Source organism: Chanos chanos, chromosome 1 (genome assembly GCF_902362185.1).
Source record: "Chanos chanos chromosome 1, fChaCha1.1, whole genome shotgun sequence".
Taxonomy (NCBI): domain Eukaryota; kingdom Metazoa; phylum Chordata; class Actinopteri; order Gonorynchiformes; family Chanidae; genus Chanos; species Chanos chanos.
In genome coordinates, this window is record NC_044495.1 from 1,014,610 (window position 1) to 1,031,540 (window position 16,931).

The 16,931-nt window shown below is 46.3% G+C and overlaps 2 protein-coding genes across 4 annotated transcripts in view; one reads left to right on the forward strand and one right to left on the reverse strand.

The window, feature by feature from the left end:
* The first annotated feature begins 1,379 nt into the window (after window positions 1–1,379).
* Window positions 1,380–9,638, forward strand: ntmt1 (N-terminal Xaa-Pro-Lys N-methyltransferase 1). 3 transcript variants are annotated; one of them, XM_030775725.1, is made up of 4 exons: window positions 1,380–1,419; window positions 7,844–8,002; window positions 8,247–8,499; window positions 8,769–9,638. In XM_030775725.1, the coding sequence occupies exons 2-4, from the start codon at window positions 7,844–7,846 to the stop codon at window positions 9,023–9,025; spliced, it is 669 nt and encodes a 222-aa protein (XP_030631585.1). In that variant the 5' UTR covers window positions 1,380–1,419; the 3' UTR covers window positions 9,026–9,638. The 3 variants fall into 3 exon arrangements, with proteins under 3 accessions (XP_030631585.1, XP_030631577.1, XP_030631593.1); XM_030775717.1 differs by lacking the exon at window positions 1,380–1,419 and adding an exon at window positions 6,465–6,546; XM_030775733.1 differs by lacking the exon at window positions 1,380–1,419 and adding an exon at window positions 6,465–6,546 and having other exon boundaries at window positions 8,250–8,499.
* Window positions 9,639–11,100: 1,462 nt separating this feature from the next.
* Window positions 11,101–16,931, reverse strand: part of ndor1 (NADPH dependent diflavin oxidoreductase 1) — a 13,853-nt gene continuing 8,022 nt past the window's right edge. Inside the window, exons 11-15 of the mRNA XM_030775350.1 lie at window positions 13,315–13,429; window positions 12,823–12,969; window positions 12,245–12,363; window positions 11,986–12,080; window positions 11,101–11,608 (exon numbers count right to left, since the gene is read on the reverse strand). Coding sequence (XP_030631210.1) covers window positions 11,464–11,608; window positions 11,986–12,080; window positions 12,245–12,363; window positions 12,823–12,969; window positions 13,315–13,429 — 621 coding nt within the window. The 3' untranslated portion in view covers window positions 11,101–11,463. The remainder of the gene's footprint in view (window positions 11,609–11,985; window positions 12,081–12,244; window positions 12,364–12,822; window positions 12,970–13,314; window positions 13,430–16,931) is intronic.

Genomic DNA, 16,931 nt, shown 5'->3' on the forward strand with positions numbered 1-16,931 from the left:
GCTGACTGAAATTTAACACAGTTCATTCCACTCTCGTGTTTGTCTGTTTTTGTGCGTGTGTGTGAGAGAGAGAGAGAGACAGAGAGAGAGAAAGGGAGAGAGAGAGAGCAAAGGGAGTTGACCTGAATCCAGTCGTCCTTGTCTTCTCTCATTCTCCTCCACAGCCCAGGTGCTTCCCTACTCACGACAATGATGTAATACAACTGTAATACTGCACATCAAACACTCGCTTTATTCTGAGGAGGTTCAGGGCCGTCAAGTGTCAGAAACCCCTCCCCACCACACACACACACACACACACACACAAACACACACGCAGTTGCATATCAAAGCCCTCATCTCCTCTGAGGCCAGCAGGGTGTGTGTCAGACTAAACGTGGCCTTGGATCTTCAGGCTAAGACAAGGTTTGCTGATAAATTTAAAACTGCTGAGTTTTGGTTTCACACAGATTAGTCCATTTCAGGGGTTCAGTGACAGGGGCGGGCAGACGATCAGCTCGGGTCATTAAACCGCGATCAGAGACGGGCCGGAGTCGAAGCACTTGAGTGACTGTCCCGTCCCGTTACTCTGAGACTCTGAAATGATTCTCTTTGTGTCAGGGCTGCGTGGAGCATGAATGACTGAGACCAGGAGGGCATCTGTGTAAAGCCTCATCAGAATTAAGAACATGACACACACCACAGAACCATCACAGAGAACACACAGTGTGTGTGCGTGTGTGTGCGTGTGTGTCTGCACAGTTAAAATACAATGACTACATCAATGTGTGATTTACATCTATAGAATCTGTAAGCCTCTAAATAATTACAAAAATAAACTCAGTCTGAATATGATTGTAGAGCGAATGGTCTATTTATATTTGCTGTTTCACCATGCTGCAGTTAGTAGATGTTTGCCTAGTGTGTGTGGTCAATGTACAAAGTTTACAAAGAGAGACAAGAGGCTGGATATGCACTTTGTCATTTTATAACCTTAATAATTTTGAAATATATATATATCAAATTCCATCAAACTGTCTTTCATGTGTTTCCAGAGTAAAATTCAGTCAATTATTCTCTGACTCGGTCTGGTCACTGTGTGACCGTTTTAAACCTACTAAAATCTTAACAGTCGCTGCTTTAGAATAAAGATGTCTTTGTGCTATATTTCATTTCTTGGATATTAGTCTGTAACAGGACACATCTGATACTCAGGGTAGGAATAAAGCAGAAACTGGGACAGAGTGAAATATTCCCCAAAGCAAACTTTCACTGCCCCCCTGTGGCCTGGCTGTCAAAGTGCAGTCTTCCTTTTCTCAGGCCAAACCAGAGTGGGGGACTCACCAGTACTGCCACCTGTGCAGCCACTAGAGGCAGGGCTGGTCACATGACTGGTCAGGAGAAGACCGGCGGCATGTGAGTCATTGAAAAAGTTAACGGGTATTTTATGGCTTGTAACTGATCATATTTAATCGTGTGTTGTTACTAACCACTCTGAACATGTTCACTAGTGAGTCAGTGGAGGATGTTTTAAGTGAGTCACTTTCTGACAGGTGATTTTAGAACAGTGTGGCTGATAATCATGAATATCCTCATTGGTCTGTTGTAATTATGCCATAAGTCAACAGCCCAGCTCAGTGCACACAGAGGAGTGGACAGAGCATTTCAAACAGAGAAATCAAATGCATTGAAACCGCATTTTTTGTAAAGGTTTCAGATGATTAGCTTATTTCTGTTTTGTTCGTAGTCTAACACTGCTTCAGTATTTGCATATGTCCACTCTCAGACAAAGCGGTTTCGATTTTCTGCTCCAGGGTTTTTAAAAGAGGACTCTCTCTGCTAATGTTCAAAGTCTCTGTCACACATTACAGCCACGTACGGTCACCTGACAACATTGGTACAGAGTAAGGTTAAAATAAACAGACCTGGATGACTGGAGAAGGTTTAGAATCTCAATTAAAAAAAAACGTTCTTATACAACAACCAGTAGGTCACGCATCAAAACTGTACAGCACAACAGTGCCATCTTGTGTTGTCTTTTAAAAAAGCAGCCTACTTTATTTATTTATTTATTTACTAATCTATCTTATCTATCTGTCTATCTATCTATCTATCTATCTATCTATCTATCTATCTATCTATCTATCTATCTATCTATCTATCTGTGTGTTTGTTAGTCTGCTTGTCTGTCTGTCTGTCTGTCTAGCAGAGACAGAGAGAGACAGAGACAGAGAGAGACAGAGACAGAGACAGAGCTGAGGGGGGTGACAGTTAACACAGGTTTTTCCTCTTTGTCTCTTTGACTTTATGTGCAGTTTAACTGGTCTTATAATGGTAACGTTAATCCCAGTAAGACTGGCTAACTGGGGTTCTCGTTATAAAGTCTGAGGACCGTGTATCTGCCACGCCCTCTGCCTGTCACTCAAACCACTGCCCTGTCACTCAAACCGCTGCCCTGTCACTCAAACCACTGCCCTGTCTGCTATTAGAGAAACACTATTCTGGTTTATGGCTGTGATTCAGTGCACATTGTCTGAAAGCCTAAAACATCTGCTCCAGTAATCTCCTGTCCCAGCGCAGGTGAAACCAGTGCCTGTCGACAGTGCCACGCCTACTCTTCTCGCCCTCCTCCCCAGCTCCGCCTCTTTCACGGACACATCACAGTTACGCTTAGGCCGTTTCTGCCTCTCGGCCCTCCACGCCGTCTTAGCGAAAAATGTTTTCCCCTCTCGTCGCAAAGTCCTCCTGGTTCTATCACAAGTGCTGGTAAAGACAGGAAGGCGCCTTTTGCACTGATTGGTTCTGGGTTTCCTCCAGTCTAACTGGACGGGCTCCAGAACCCAGGCAGCTGGGCCTGTAGATCTATTACGGAGAGCTGTAATGAGATTTCTGTACGAATGAGAAGCAAATAACTGTCATCCATATGGACGATAAGAAAGCTCTGGTCTCATGTTTTATGGCATACTTACAGGCACGTGGAGCCGCAGGTAGCCGTGCTGCTGTAGATCTCAACCCCTGAATCTCAGCGCTGGGTTTCCGTAGGTAATTATTGCACTGCGTTACTGCCCTCTGCGTTTACAGCGGGGACGGGGAGAGAGAAAACCAACAGCTGTATGGCGTCTACGTCTCAGCTCGGAGCTGTTTGCATTTTAACGGTTTACTTGAGAGAGGATTCGCCATCTCACCTACAGCGTGAATACAGCAGCCGGCTCCGTGCACGCTTTTCACACGGGCCATTAGAGACCATGACAATTCATCAGGACAGTGACCCTCATATATGTATTCCCAGCACGTTTAACACCAATACAGGTTTACGTAAATCTCATTTAACCAACCGGTGTTCAGTATAACAACCATGTCTCTCCATAGTCATGTGGTGTAGGTGTTCATAAATGTTGGCTCATGTGGTATATGCAGATGGATTGTCACGGCACCGAGCGACCTTGTATACGTGTCGAGGTGAATGAAGTCTTTGACATGATTACGATGATAAGTGTCGGCGTGTGACCGAAGACGGTCGTCGCCCTGGCGCCAGCATGCCGTGTAAGGGGCGGAAGCATTAAGGACGCCAGAGTTGAAGGAGAGGACGTCCTAAACTGCGCTCTGGCCCAGGCGCATTTTATACATTATTGTCAAGAGATGCCGAGGTCAACAACCTCCAAGTTGGAGGAAACAGTGATGTATTTATTCTTCTGTCTCTTTTCAAAAAGCCACAAAAAGTCTTATAGTGTATGTCTAAAGCCAACACCAGCTTGAGCAAAATTTATTCTCTTTCTTATTTATTCCTTATATATTTATATATTTTATATATTTATATTTATTCTCTTTCTTATTTATTCCTTATATATTTATGCTCTTGCAGAAGTTTTCCCCGTCAGTCTCGATGTGAAAAGTTTTTCGTAAAGCTAGGCACACTGCTAGAACATTCTGTGATTTCCTGTGATCAGAGTGCATGACTCATCAACATTTTCCACGCTGTCCGTTTCGGGAGGCGAGATTTCAAAGTTAGCGGAAATGGCCAGCACATCACGACCAGGCTAGTCTTCATCTTTCTCCCTTAAGAAACTGGTCACATGGGAGCATGTTTGTCACGTTTACAAGACTAATATTATAAAATATCCCCTCAGGTCACCAAAGCAGTGTTTACACTTTTTTTTCATTTGCTTCTTTTTGGGTTAGCTTGATTTTTTTTTTTTTTTTTTTTACTTGACTGAGAGATCCGCACAAGAAGTGCCCTCATACACCTGCGCCTGAGCACACGGCGAATAAAGTCTCGGATCTTCACTTTCAGTTTAGGATGTAGAGTGAGGAGCCAACAACAACAAGCTGAAACCAAGAGAATCAAAAATGAAAATAAAGACGGCGGCCCAGAAAACAAGGACTGACACGTCTCCCTGGATGCATAACAGCAGAACACCACCACTCTGTTCTGTTCACTTTAACTGTCCCATACCTCACTGCCCTCATAAAGCCGTGACAGGTGTCTGGAGGGAACTTCACTCCCTCTAGTGGAGTGGTGACTCTAGCACACGTCCAATGGAGAAGTGCTGTTGTACCTGTCCAAACACCTCTGTCTACACAGAACAGTCTAAAAACCATTCTCATGTCATTCACACTTCCCTCCAAGGTTTGCGTTTAACTAACGTTCTTCACCATGTCTGAATTATGGCTAAAGGAAGAATGCACAAATGTGAAACATGGTGTAAACAACTGAACAAAAATGAAACACAGGACATAGACATTTAGAATGGGAGGAGCAAGACCTAATGCACTGAACAGTCAAAAGAGAGGTGTGAGAGAGAGAGAGCGAGAGAGAGAGAGAGAGAGAGAGAGGCTGATGGAGAGAGAGAGAGAGAGAGAGAGAGAGAGAAAGAGAGAGAGAGAGAGAGAGAGAGAGAGAGAGAGAGAGAGAGAGAGAGAAAGAGAGAGAGAGAGGCTGATGGAGAGAGAGAGAGCGGAGAGGAGGCAGAGAGACAGTGGAGCTCCAGTGACACTGCTGACTAAGGGCTATTTGAAAAGCGTTGATTTCCACTTCATCTCTCCAGCTGTTTTGTAATTGTAATGAGGATGAGAGAGAGAGAGAGAGAGAGAGAGAGAGAGAGCAGATCAGATTAGGTATTGACAGACTTGAGGCTGTGGAGCAGAGACAGGCAGCACACTGACTCATCATCTGGAAACCCTGCCAGCAAAAAAAAAAAAAAAACAGACAGAGGAGAGAGGGGGAGGGAGACGGAGAGAAAGACAGGAGGGCAGAGAGAAAGGATGCGTTAACAGGCTTGGAGAGAGAGAGAGAGGAGAGAAGGTTACAGGGGCGGCATGACATGTAGAGGAGGAAGAGAGAGAGAAGAAGAGAATGAATCTGTGAAGAGGCAGAGAGAAGAGAGGATGAGAAGAGAAGAACTCAGAGAGACGAGAAAAGCGAGGATGAAAATAACAGACGTGTAGATGACAGAGACAGACAAGACAGACGAATGGTCCAAATGTAAAGACAACGCAGAGTTTACTACAGGGAGATGAAGAGTGAAAAATGTTACATTTTTGGTTGTTTAATGCTGACTCTGTAATACAAACCTTAGACTCTCGTGCTTGGACGCCATGCATGATCCAACATCATAATGACATGATTATCATCACAGCGTTATCATTTCTCCATATTCTGTCACCAGGTCAGATGAACTCTGACTCTGTATGAGCGTCTGAAGTTGGAAGACGAAAGACAAATCAACCCAGACATGTATTCATACAACAGAACTAAAGGGAAACAGTCAAAGTAGATGAGGCCGCTGAAAAATGGGTTATCCGGTCGACATCCCTGCATAATGCGTGTGGTGTGTGTGGACAGATACCCACAGGCCCAAGTGCTCGTGTCTCATTGTGAAGGGTTCTGGTGGTTCTGTCATGGTGTGGGTTGCATTTCTCCAGCGTGGTTCAGGTCCACTCAAGCCCTTAGAGAATGAGGTAAACATCAGCGCACACAAAGAGCGATCAGCTTTGTGCTGTGGAGCTGAACCGTTTCTGATGGGAGTGGGTCTCCTCCAGAATGACCAAACCCCCATCCACAGGACACGCCTGGACACGAGAATGAAAACAATGTAAACTAATGTCAACCATGGCTTTTTTCCACCACCATTAACAAAACATCAGATGGTTTCTTGTTGGAGAATGGTATCATATGCCTCCAGATGAGGTCCAGACACTTGTAAAATCTGTGCTAAGGCAAACTGAAGATCTTCCTAAGGGTTTTGGAGGTCGAGTACCCTATGAAGAGACGTTACTGGCGGCGTTTCCTTTTTTTCGGCACTTACCTGTGCGTTCAAATAACCGTTTGAGGGGGGCGTCTATCATTTGAGATGTAGAATTGCAATTCTGTGTTTTGCCACAGAGTGGAGACAGTTGACCTGCTTAGCCAATGAGAAACCTGCCTGAACCGAATAAGGAAATGACGTGATGGGGGAAGCATTTTGGCAGCGTCAGGGATGCTTTGGGGGAGAATTGTGACCGAGTTGTGACAGGACCGAGTTTTAGACCCGTAGAGCAAGGAGGACGCGTACCTCACCAAGAATTGGGGTAAGTGTGAATTCATGTGATTATGAAGATCTGGTAGAAACTCTTTGTGTTTGAGAGTAGGACTACGAGAAAAAAGACGTAGCTGCACGCCCCGGTGTCGGATAAGTTGTTACAACGTTAGCTATGTAAATCAACACGTGGAACTTGTCGTCACCATTTGGTAGCTAAATACGAATTCTACCCCGAAGACAACGACGTCCTCTTACCTTCTTCGGTATTTCGTTAAGATGTCGCACGAACAGTTTGTTCTAATCTAGATGTATTATCCGACTGAACGTCCTAAAGGAATTACTTGCAACTTGTTGAGAGTGTTTCGTTTTGCTAATCTAAGCTATGCAGTCATACTAATTACTGAAAGCCTGTCAGATATTTTCAGTTTACAACTGTTGACCTGTCATCATGTAAAAACGTATTGCGATCTACGTGTTGCAGATTGAAATCAGGATTATAATACAAATGGCAGCAATCAAAACCGTCAGAACTACGGTGCATGGTTCATAATAATGGGGAAAAACCCCACAATGTAATGTTTTAGTTGACTTTCTGCACTGTTGTGGCCTGTTCAACTTAGTACTTTGGATGACAATAGCTTCGCGGCTCTCCTGTAAGTCTACCAAGTATACTACCTGCCAATGCCGGTTAACCTCCGTCAGCCATAACCTCCGTCAGCTATAACGGGTTGAGTGGTTGTCGCTCGCGCTGCCCTCCACTGACCCCCGTCATAAAAGGAACGCTGACAGGTGATGCGTAGCTAAGCAAGGCCAGATTTGGAGTAGAGTGTGTCGATTATTTATGGGCTGCAGGCCCTCATGACATGTGCGAAGAGGCCCTCATGACGTGTGTGTCTTCATGAGTGAGGAGTTTAATCATATACAGCGTCACACAGGAAACACCGTCAGTTAATTGTTCTGTCACCACCATCTTCAGTTTATAAAGCACCATGTTATTGTGACGAGGGACGTCTTCCCAGTGCCCCCACCAGTACGCAGGGCAGTGAGTGGATATGGGACTGATATTCTCACTGGTTTTGTCTGAGGGTGTGAGGCACTTTATTAAAGTCGAGAGTGTTGACGAGTGTTGACATTACATCGCCATTCTCCTTACGCAGAGATGCACCCCTATTAAAACGAAATCAAACTCACTTCCCAGGTTCAAATAAAACAAAACAAGAACAAAATTTAAGTCATAGACTCTCCCCGTGTGTGACTGTGACCTGAATGGGCTTAACTGTGGCCGGACTGGGTCAGCAGGGCACTGACCTCTGACCTTTGTCCTATTTTGGGCGGGGCTCGTACAGATGGAGGACCTGATTGAGGACGAGGCGACGTTTTACTCGAAGGCGGAGCTGTACTGGAAGGAGGTGAACCCAACGGTAGACGGGATGCTGGGTGGATACGGCAGCATCTCCAGCATCGACATCAACGGCTCCAAGAAATTCCTGTACAAATTCCTAGGGGTGAGTCTCAAGTCTTCGATCCCAAAAAATCTCCCGCTGGTTCCTCCCACTGAGAGACACAGAAAATTAACCGTTCACATCACTCACGGTAGCCGATTCCCGTAGCGACGTAGAGCCTGCTCTTAAGTGTAAAATGCCTCTCAGTAGGTTTGTTTCTTCTCGGTCCGGACGGCGCGTAGTCTTGGACTGAGCGCTGTCTTGGTTCGAGGGCGTGGCCGGTAATGACTCCGTGTTCTGTGCGCAGGAGGGTCCGGGGAAGACGGGCACCGGCTGCGCCCTAGACTGCGGCGCTGGCATCGGTCGCATCACCAAACGCCTGCTGCTGCCGCTCTTCCGCACGGTGGACCTGGTGGACGTGACGCAGGAGTTCCTGGACAAGGCCAAGACCTACCTGGGCGAGGAGGCCAAGAGAGTGGGTAACTACTTCTGCTGTGGCTTACAGGACTTCCACCCTCAGGCAGGACGCTACGACGTCATCTGGATCCAGTGGGTCATCGGTGAGTCTGCACACCAGTTTGTATTATGAGTGACATCAGCATCAGGATGTGAATGAATGAGGTTTTGTCGAGCCTGTTTTGTTTTCTGAGATACTGACATGTAAATTGTGTTAATGCGCGACACAGGAATAGTCATAACGACAGCTGATCGTGTTTGTGACGCGTGGCGACACTTTTGAATCCACATGGTGCCCCTCAGCCGTTGCTCCTCTTGCGTCATAGTTTCGATGACTCCGTTTCAACTTTGACTCTGTCTTTGTCTTGACCAGGACACCTGACGGACGATCACCTGGTGGAGTTCCTGCGGCGTTGTCGTAGCAGCCTGCGGCCAGACGGTCTGATTGTGATAAAGGATAACGTGTCGTATGAGGGCGTGGTTCCAGACCATGTAGACAGCAGCATGTGCAGAGACCTCCCACTGTTGCGCCAAATAGTGGCCAGAGCTGGACTTACAATCCTCTGTGAGGAGCAGCAGCAAAACTTCCCAGAGGAGATCTACCAGGTCCACACCCTGGCTCTCAGATAGACCCACAGAGACCGAGGGACACGTGTGTGTGTGTGTGTGTGTGTCTTTGTACTGTTTTAAATGAGAGAGAATTTGTTAGAAAGTGAGCCTGTATGTTGTATTGGTTTACTCAGATTACTACTTCTCCGATTCTCTTTGTCACTCCTGCGTGTAAGGATCCATATGACGGGTTCTGAACGGGATCCATATGACGGAACGGGACAGGAGGATTTCGCAGTGTCCGGAGCTGATTGAGAAGTTTTAAAATCTCTTATTTCTGACTGTGTGGTCGTAAAGACCCAGGGATCAGAGAGATTGTGTGGAATCCCAACATTCTGTCCATTTACATGTACAGTTCACATTTAAACACCTTTAGCTTCTTACACAAGTCCACACACAGGACTGCACCTCACACCAGCTCACGCCAGTCGCACGACATGCACAAATCTGCCTTTTTTTATCACACTGTTTTCCATGGCAACTGGTTGTATTGCATGTACATGTGTGTGCGTATGTGCGGGGGATTTGGCTGTCCTGGTGCTGTTGAGTACATTATTGAAAGTGTGTGTTGCTGTGTGCAGACAGCATGTGTTCAGTAGGGGTTACTGTCTAAATCTGAGAAATACAGCACTTTGTGGAAATAATGCATTGTTTTATTGTGGGGTTTTTTTTCTTTTTGGTTGTCGTGAAACCTTTTAAGATGTCTGTGTTTGCCTGAAATGACCGGGGTGTGAGCATACAGCTAAATGTTACAGAAACTGAGCATTGTAAAGACATTCAGCAGTGTGTGAGAACACAGTTAAATGGAAGAAAAACTGAGGATTATGAAGACATTCAACAGCAGGGTTGGGTATCGTTGGGTTGTTTTCCGATACCAGTGTGAAATGATACTTTTAAAACGGTGCTGGTGCCTAAACGGTGCCTGAACCAATAGTTAAGAAAAAAAAGAAGCACAAAACCAAGGTCGACATTAAAGAATGGCTTTTTTTTCCAAGGCAAATTTGAACTTCAAATTGAACAATATATGAACTTAACATCTTAAAAATATAAATAAATACAAAACGCTTAACAAATTTACATAACAAACAGCTGCCGGCTGAGGTGCTTGGCATGGGGTCACACAAGCTGTCGAACACGGTGCATCCCTCTGCTTTCAAGTGTATCCCGTGCGTCGCCAGATGCTTCATTAAATTTCACGTTCCTCCCTTTACATGCAATTGTTTTTAAACGTTGCATGTCCCAGCGTTGGAATCCTTTCGAGTGAAATACAGCCACACTTTAGACCGTTTAGCTTTGGGCATTTTAACCGTGTTTAAGGTAGTTACTAGCTAACAGTAGGCGTCTGCTGCCATCAGAACGAGTGCAACGTTAACTAGCGATGGGACATGACGTGCAGTGATGCTTCTGTTGCCTGTAATACCCGTTTCAGAGCACCAGAGGGCACATATTTAAATATACAGCTGAGGCATTTCAGTGGCGCTGAAATCTGTGTTGTGATTTGGTCCAGAAGATACCGATCGTATAGGACCCGGTGGCCGGGTTTCGGTACCTAACCGTATTCAGCGGTGTGCGTGAACTCAGTTAAATGGTAGAGAAACTGAGCATTATAAAGACATTGACCCGTGCGTGTGAGAACACCACGGTGGCTGGTTTATATGTAAGTGGTTTCTGAGACCAGGTCATTTGGACTGTTCCAGCTCAGTGACCCCGGCGGACAGTCATGCTTTTGCTCTACTTCCAGACTCCAAGACGGTGCATGGACAGCACTGATTTAAGACACTTACACATTGTCCTGCTTCTTCTGCACACCATTCTCTCAACATCAGGAGCCTAAAAAGGTTTTGTAGTAGATCTACAACGCGTCATATGTGAGGAAACAGACAATACAAACTCTTTTGGGTGCTCTCAGACGTTAAACAGTGAGTGTGTTTGTATGACTGCAAAGGAGGGACTTAAACACGTGTTGTCATTGAATTAATCGTCAGTGCACATTACAGCAGCAAGAACATATTGGTTTGTCTGAGACAGATCAGTGAACAGCTTCAGTTTTTGGATATAAATCATTTTATTGCAGCCAGGTCTCAGTGAAATGCATTGGATCTCTCTGGTTTGCACTGCATCGCATGGTCCTCTGCCAGGCACCAGATGACTTGTCCTGCTTGGCCTGGTCTGAGACCAGTATCTCTCACTGTTAGCCTGGCTGGGTTTGGTCACTTTACTGGTTTAAGTTTGACATCAGTGGTCTGTCTATCACAAAACACTAGAAGTCTTTGAGTCCCTTCATGCACTGGGTAAATTCATGCTCATAGGATAATGGACAGCCCCTACTCCTGTAAGGTGAGTAACCGTGAGACTGCAGAAGACACTTCACTGGCACCGTTTTAAAAGTGCACATGATCAAGGCGGGCTTTCCTCCAGCCCAGGCACCCTGGCCGTGTCACTCTCACACAGAATGAGAATCAGGCCCACGTCTCGCTCTGGAAGCGACCGGCTTTCTCCATGGCATCGAGCATTTCCTGGGCCTCGTTCTCCGACATGCTTCCCTCCACGCGGAACACGTCCTTCAGTGCGTCACACACTCCGGTTGGCATCTGTTTGGCGTTCCTGTGGAAAAGGCGTCGGGGAAAACTGGTGGGTGTGTTTATCTGACTGCGTGTGACTGTCACCATTACAGCTACAGACCCAGCCCAGGGTTAAAGCAGGTCATCACAGCTTCTGATTACTGATTGTTCATAATCCTCTGCATGTTTTCTCCTTTACATGCTGTGATCATTCAAGCTCTGTTTACCGATTATTACAAACCAGCCTCCAGATCAAATTTAAAACGACGCAAGTGCATCAGAGCATGTACGATCAACGGCTCTTATCCCGGGACGGAGAAGAAAGCGTTTTTATTGGCTCTTACCCCGGGACGGAGAAGAAAGCGTTTTTATTGGCTCTTACCCTGCGATGTAGAAGAAAGCGTTTTTATTGGCTCTTACCCTGCGATGTAGAAGAAAGCGTTTTTATTGGCTATCAGGTCCCACAGGAGCTTTCCATGTTCCCTCACACGATGCTGAACGTAGACTTTATCCTCCTGCAAAAGAGCCAATCAGACGTCTGATCCTGATTCACACCCTCCGCACTAAAGCCTTTTTAAATCCGGCACAGTTTAAAATGACAGTTTGAAGACTGTAGTGTACTGTTTTTTGTCAGTGTTTTAGTGTGGCTTTTGATCTCCGTGACCTCAGACGACCTGACCTGGTCTCTGGAGAAGGCCGTGAACAGGGTCAGCTGACCAGCCCGCACTTTCTCCTCCCACTCTGCACGGCAGTAGAAATCCTTTGACTCGGAGCGACACCCAAAAAACAGGATGTTTGCTGAGGTGGGCAGGAGACATACACAGAGTTAACAGAGAAACTGACCTGTGGGGTCTTTATGGAGAAATCAGACACACACATGTCTACGTGACAAATAACACTAACTTATCCTGGCCCCAGTGTCAGACTTTTAGTTTACATCATGCCCTGAACCCTTTAACAGCACACTGGCCCAGCTCTGGCCCAGTATGGTTTACTGGTCTTTGGACAGACCGGACAGTGAGTGCTGATGGACACCCAGTGTCCAGATCATCTGTGTGTCTTTGGACAGAGCAGAGTAATCGTCTGTGCGAGGAGTCAGAGGATCTATGATGTAACTCAATATTAACCGTGAACCACCCGGATCTGAATATTTAAAGTCCTACAGGAACCAGTGAGCAAACACATTCAAATCAGAGTCAAAGTTACCACTGATCTCAGCTTCTCCTGCAGGAGTCGCAGCTCTAAGGAGGAACCTACCTGTCTTGCCCTGGGAGATCCGCTCCTGTATGGCAGCTCTGAATGGGGCCACCCCTGTACCCGGCCCTACCATTATCACAGGGGTGTCAGGGTCCTTGGGAAACTTCAGTCCTCCCTTCTTCACCCACAGGGGCACATACACCTCCCCTACAGAGTGGACCAGTCCACAGATAATAAGGGCAAATGGTCAGATAAAGAACATTAACTAAGATTCTCAAGAAAGGGCCACTACTATAGTTACTCTGGCTTACTCTAAACAGATAAAAGTAAACAGGTTTAGTATCACAGTAAATGGCCACCAAGATTTCAGATCAAAGATGTGTTATCGTGATCTGTGACCCACCCACAGGGAAACAAAAAACTCTTACTGAGAGACATTTCTGAGAACAAATCATAGATCATAAACATGTCTGAGGGTGGCAGTGGTTTAAGAGTTTAATCTCTGATTGCATTAGTTTTCTGTGGTCTTTAACATGCCATGAGAAGACCCACCTTGTGTGGGGGCCAAACCTGCCAGCCAGGAGGAACACAGACCCTTGCGTGGTTTATACAGTCGAGTTTTATACTCCACCACAGCCAGCAGGATGTGGATCTGATTCGGGTGAGCCTGATGGGGGACGTGAGAAGTGAAAAAACGTCTCCATAGAAAACTTAGGCCCTAGACTGTCTGAGAGAGAGTCTCATTACTGTTCTAGCACTTTCCTCTGGTTCATAGCTTACAGAGCTCTCACGCTCCACAGCTTCCACACAGCGCAGTCTTGTGTCCGTTGAGTGTGTTTGTGTTGTAGCTGGACTGCAGTAGTGTGGTGTGAATGTGTTTGTGTTGTAGCTGGACTGCAGTAGTGTGGTGTGAGTGTGTTTCTGTTGTAGCTGGACTGCAGTAGTGTGGTGTGAATGTGTCTGTGTTGTAGCTGGACTGCAGTAGTGTAGTGTGAATGTGTCTGTGTTGTAGCTGGACTGCAGTAGTGTGGTTTGAGTGTGTCTGTGTTGTAGCTGGACTGCAGTAGTGTGGTTTGAGTGTGTCTGTGTTGTAGCTGGACTGTAGTAGTGTGGTGTGAGTGTGTCTGTGTTGTAGCTGGACTGCAGTAGTGTAGTTTGAATGTGTCTGTGTCTAGCTGGACTGCAGTAGTGTGGTGTGAGTGTGTCTGTGTTGTAGCTGGACTGCCGTAGTGTGGTGTGAGTGTGTCTGTGTTGTAGCTGGACTGTAGTAGTGTGGTGTGTGTGTGTTTGTGTTGTAGCTGGAGTGCAGTAGTGTAGTTTGAGTGTGTCTGTGTTGTAGCTGGACTGCAGTAGTGTGGTTTGAGTGTGTTTGTGTTGTAGCTGGACTGCAGTAGTGTGGTTTGAGTGTGTTTGTGTTGTAGCTGGACTGCAGTAGTGTGGTGTGTGTGTGTTTGTGTTGTAGCTGGAGTGCAGTAGTGTGGTGTGAGTGTGTCTGTGTTGTAGCTGGACTGCAGTAGTGTGGTGTGAGTGTGTTTGTGTTGTAGCTGGACTGCAGTAGTGTGGTGTGAATGTGTTTCTGTTGTAGCTGGACTGCAGTAGTGTGGTGTGAATGTGTCTGTGTTGTAGCTGGACTGCAGTAGTGTAGTGTGAATGTGTCTGTGTTGTAGCTGGACTGCAGTAGTGTGGTTTGAGTGTGTCTGTGTTGTAGCTGGACTGCAGTAGTGTGGTTTGAGTGTGTCTGTGTTGTAGCTGGACTGCAGTAGTGTAGTTTGAATGTGTCTGTGTCTAGCTGGACTGCAGTAGTGTGGTGTGTGTGTGTTTGTGTTGTAGCTGGACTGCAGTAGTGTGGTGTGAGTGTGTCTGTGTTGTAGCTGGACTGCAGTAGTGTGGTTTGAGTGTGTCTGTGTTGTAGCTGGACTGTAGTAGTGTGGTTTGAGTGTGTCTGTGTTGTAGCTGGACTGTAGTAGTGTGGTTTGAGTGTGTCTGTGTTGTAGCTGGACTGCAGTAGTGTAGTTTGAATGTGTCTGTGTCTAGCTGGACTGCAGTAGTGTGGTGTGTGTGTGTTTGTGTTGTAGCTGGACTGCAGTAGTGTGGTGTGAGTGTGTTTGTGTTGTAGCTGGACTGCAGTAGTGTGGTGTGAGTGTGTCTGTGTTGTAGCTGGACTGCAGTAGTGTAGTTTGAATGTGTCTGTGTCTAGCTGGAGTGCAGTAGTGTGGTGTGAGTGTGTCTGTGTTGTAGCTGGACTGCAGTAGTGTAGTTTGAATGTGTCTGTGTTGTAGCTGGACTGCAGTAGTGTGGTGTGTGTGTGTTTGTGTTGTATCTGGACTGCAGTGGTGTAGTTTGAATGTGTTTGTGTTGTAGCTGGACTGCAGTAGTGTGGTGTGTGTATGTTTGTGTTGTAGCTGGAGTGTAGTAGTGTGGTGTGAGTGTGTCTGTGTTGTAGCTGGACTGCAGTAGTGTGGTGTGAGTGTGTCTGTGTTGTAGCTGGACTGCAGTAGTGTGGTGTGAGTGTGTTTGTGTTGTAGCTGGACTGCAGTAGTGTGGTGTGAGTGTGTCTGTGTTGTAGCTGGAGTTTAGTAGTGTGGTGTGAGTGTGTTTGTGTTGTAGCTGGAGTGTAGTAGTGTGGTGTGTGTGTGTGTTTGTGTTGTAGCTGGAGTGTAGTAGTGTGGTGTGTGTGTGTTTGTGTTGTAGCTGGACTGCAGTAGTGTGATGTGTGTGTGTGTTTGTGTTGTAGCTGGACTGCAGTAGTGTGGTGTGAGTGTGTTTGTGTTGTAGCTAGAGTGTAGTAGTGTGGTGTGTGTGTTTGTGTTGTAGCTGGACTGCAGTAGTGTGGTGTGAATGTGTTTGTGTTGTAGCTGGACTGCAGTAGTGTGGTTTGAGTGTGTTTGTGTTGTAGCTGGACTGCAGTACTGTGGTGTGAGTGTGTCTGTGTTGTAGCTGGACTGCAGTAGTGTGGTGTGAATGTGTCTGTGTTGTAGCTGGAGTTTAGTAGTGTGGTGTGAGTGTGTTTGTGTTGTAGCTGGAGTGTAGTAGTGTGGTGTGTGTGTGTTTGTGTTGTAGCTGGAGTGTAGTAGTGTGGTGTGTGTGTGTTTGTGTTGTAGCTGGACTGCAGTAGTGTGGTGTGTGTGTGTGTTTGTGTTGTAGCTGGACTGCAGTAGTGTGGTGTGAGTGTGTTTGTGTTGTAGCTAGAGTGTAGTAGTGTGGTGTGTGTGTTTGTGTTGTAGCTGGACTGCAGTAGTGTGGTGTGAATGTGTTTGTGTTGTAGTTGGACTGCAGTAGTGTGGTGTGAGTGTGTCTGTGTTGTAGCTGGACTGCAGGAGTGTGGTTTGAATGTGTTTGTGTTGTAGTTGGAGTGTAGTAGTGTAGTTTGAATGTGTCTGTGTTGTAGCTGGACTGCAGTAGTGTGGTGTGAGTGTGTTTGTGTTGTAGCTGGAGTGTAGTAGTGTGGTGTGTGTGTGTTTGTGTTGTAGCTGGACTGCAGTAGTGTGGTGTGAATGTGTTTGTGTTGTAGCTGGACTGCAGTAGTGTGGTGTGAGTGTGTTTGTGTTGTAGCTGGACTGCAGTAGTGTGGTTTGAGTGTGTTTGTGTTGTAGCTGGAGTGCAGTAGTGTGGTGTGTGTGTGTTTGTGTTGTAGCTGGACTGCAGTAGTGTGGTGTGAATGTGTTTGTGTTGTAGCTGGACTGCAGTAGTGTGGTGTGAGTGTGTCTGTGTTGTAGCTGGACTGCAGTAGTGTGGTGTGAGTGAGTCTGTGTTGTAGCTGGAGTGCAGTAGTGTGGTGTGAGTGTGTCTGTGTTGTAGCTGGACTGCAGTAGTGTGGTGTGAGTGTGTTTGTGTTGTAGCTGGACTGCAGTAGTGTGGTGTGAATGTGTCTGTGTTGTAGCTGGACTGCAGTAGTGTAGTGTGAATGTGTCTGTGTTGTACCTGGACTGCAGTAGTGTGGTGTGAATGTGTCTGTGTTGTAGCTGGACTGCAGTAGTGTGGTTTGAGTGTGTCTGTGTTGTAGCTGGACTGTAGTAGTGTGGTGTGTGTGTGTTTGTGTTGTAGCTGGAGTGTAGTAGTGTGGTGTGAGTGTGTCTGTGTTGTAGCTGGAGTGTAGTAGTGTGGTGTGTGTGTGTTTGTGTTGTAGCTGGACTGCAGTAGTGTGGTGTGAATGTGTTTGTGTTGTAGCT

What these genes read in the sequence shown, in the direction of transcription:
- ntmt1 (XM_030775725.1), top strand. Translation starts at nt 7,844, where the DNA reads ATGGAGGACCTGATTGAGGACGAGGCGACGTTTTACTCGAAGGCGGAG. An exon ending in TCCTGTACAAATTCCTAGGG is followed by an intron (nt 8,003 to 8,246) that starts GTGAGTCTCAAG and finishes TTCTGTGCGCAG; the next exon opens with GAGGGTCCGGGGAAGACGGG. An exon ending in CTGGATCCAGTGGGTCATCG is followed by an intron (nt 8,500 to 8,768) that starts GTGAGTCTGCAC and finishes TGTCTTGACCAG; the next exon opens with GACACCTGACGGACGATCAC.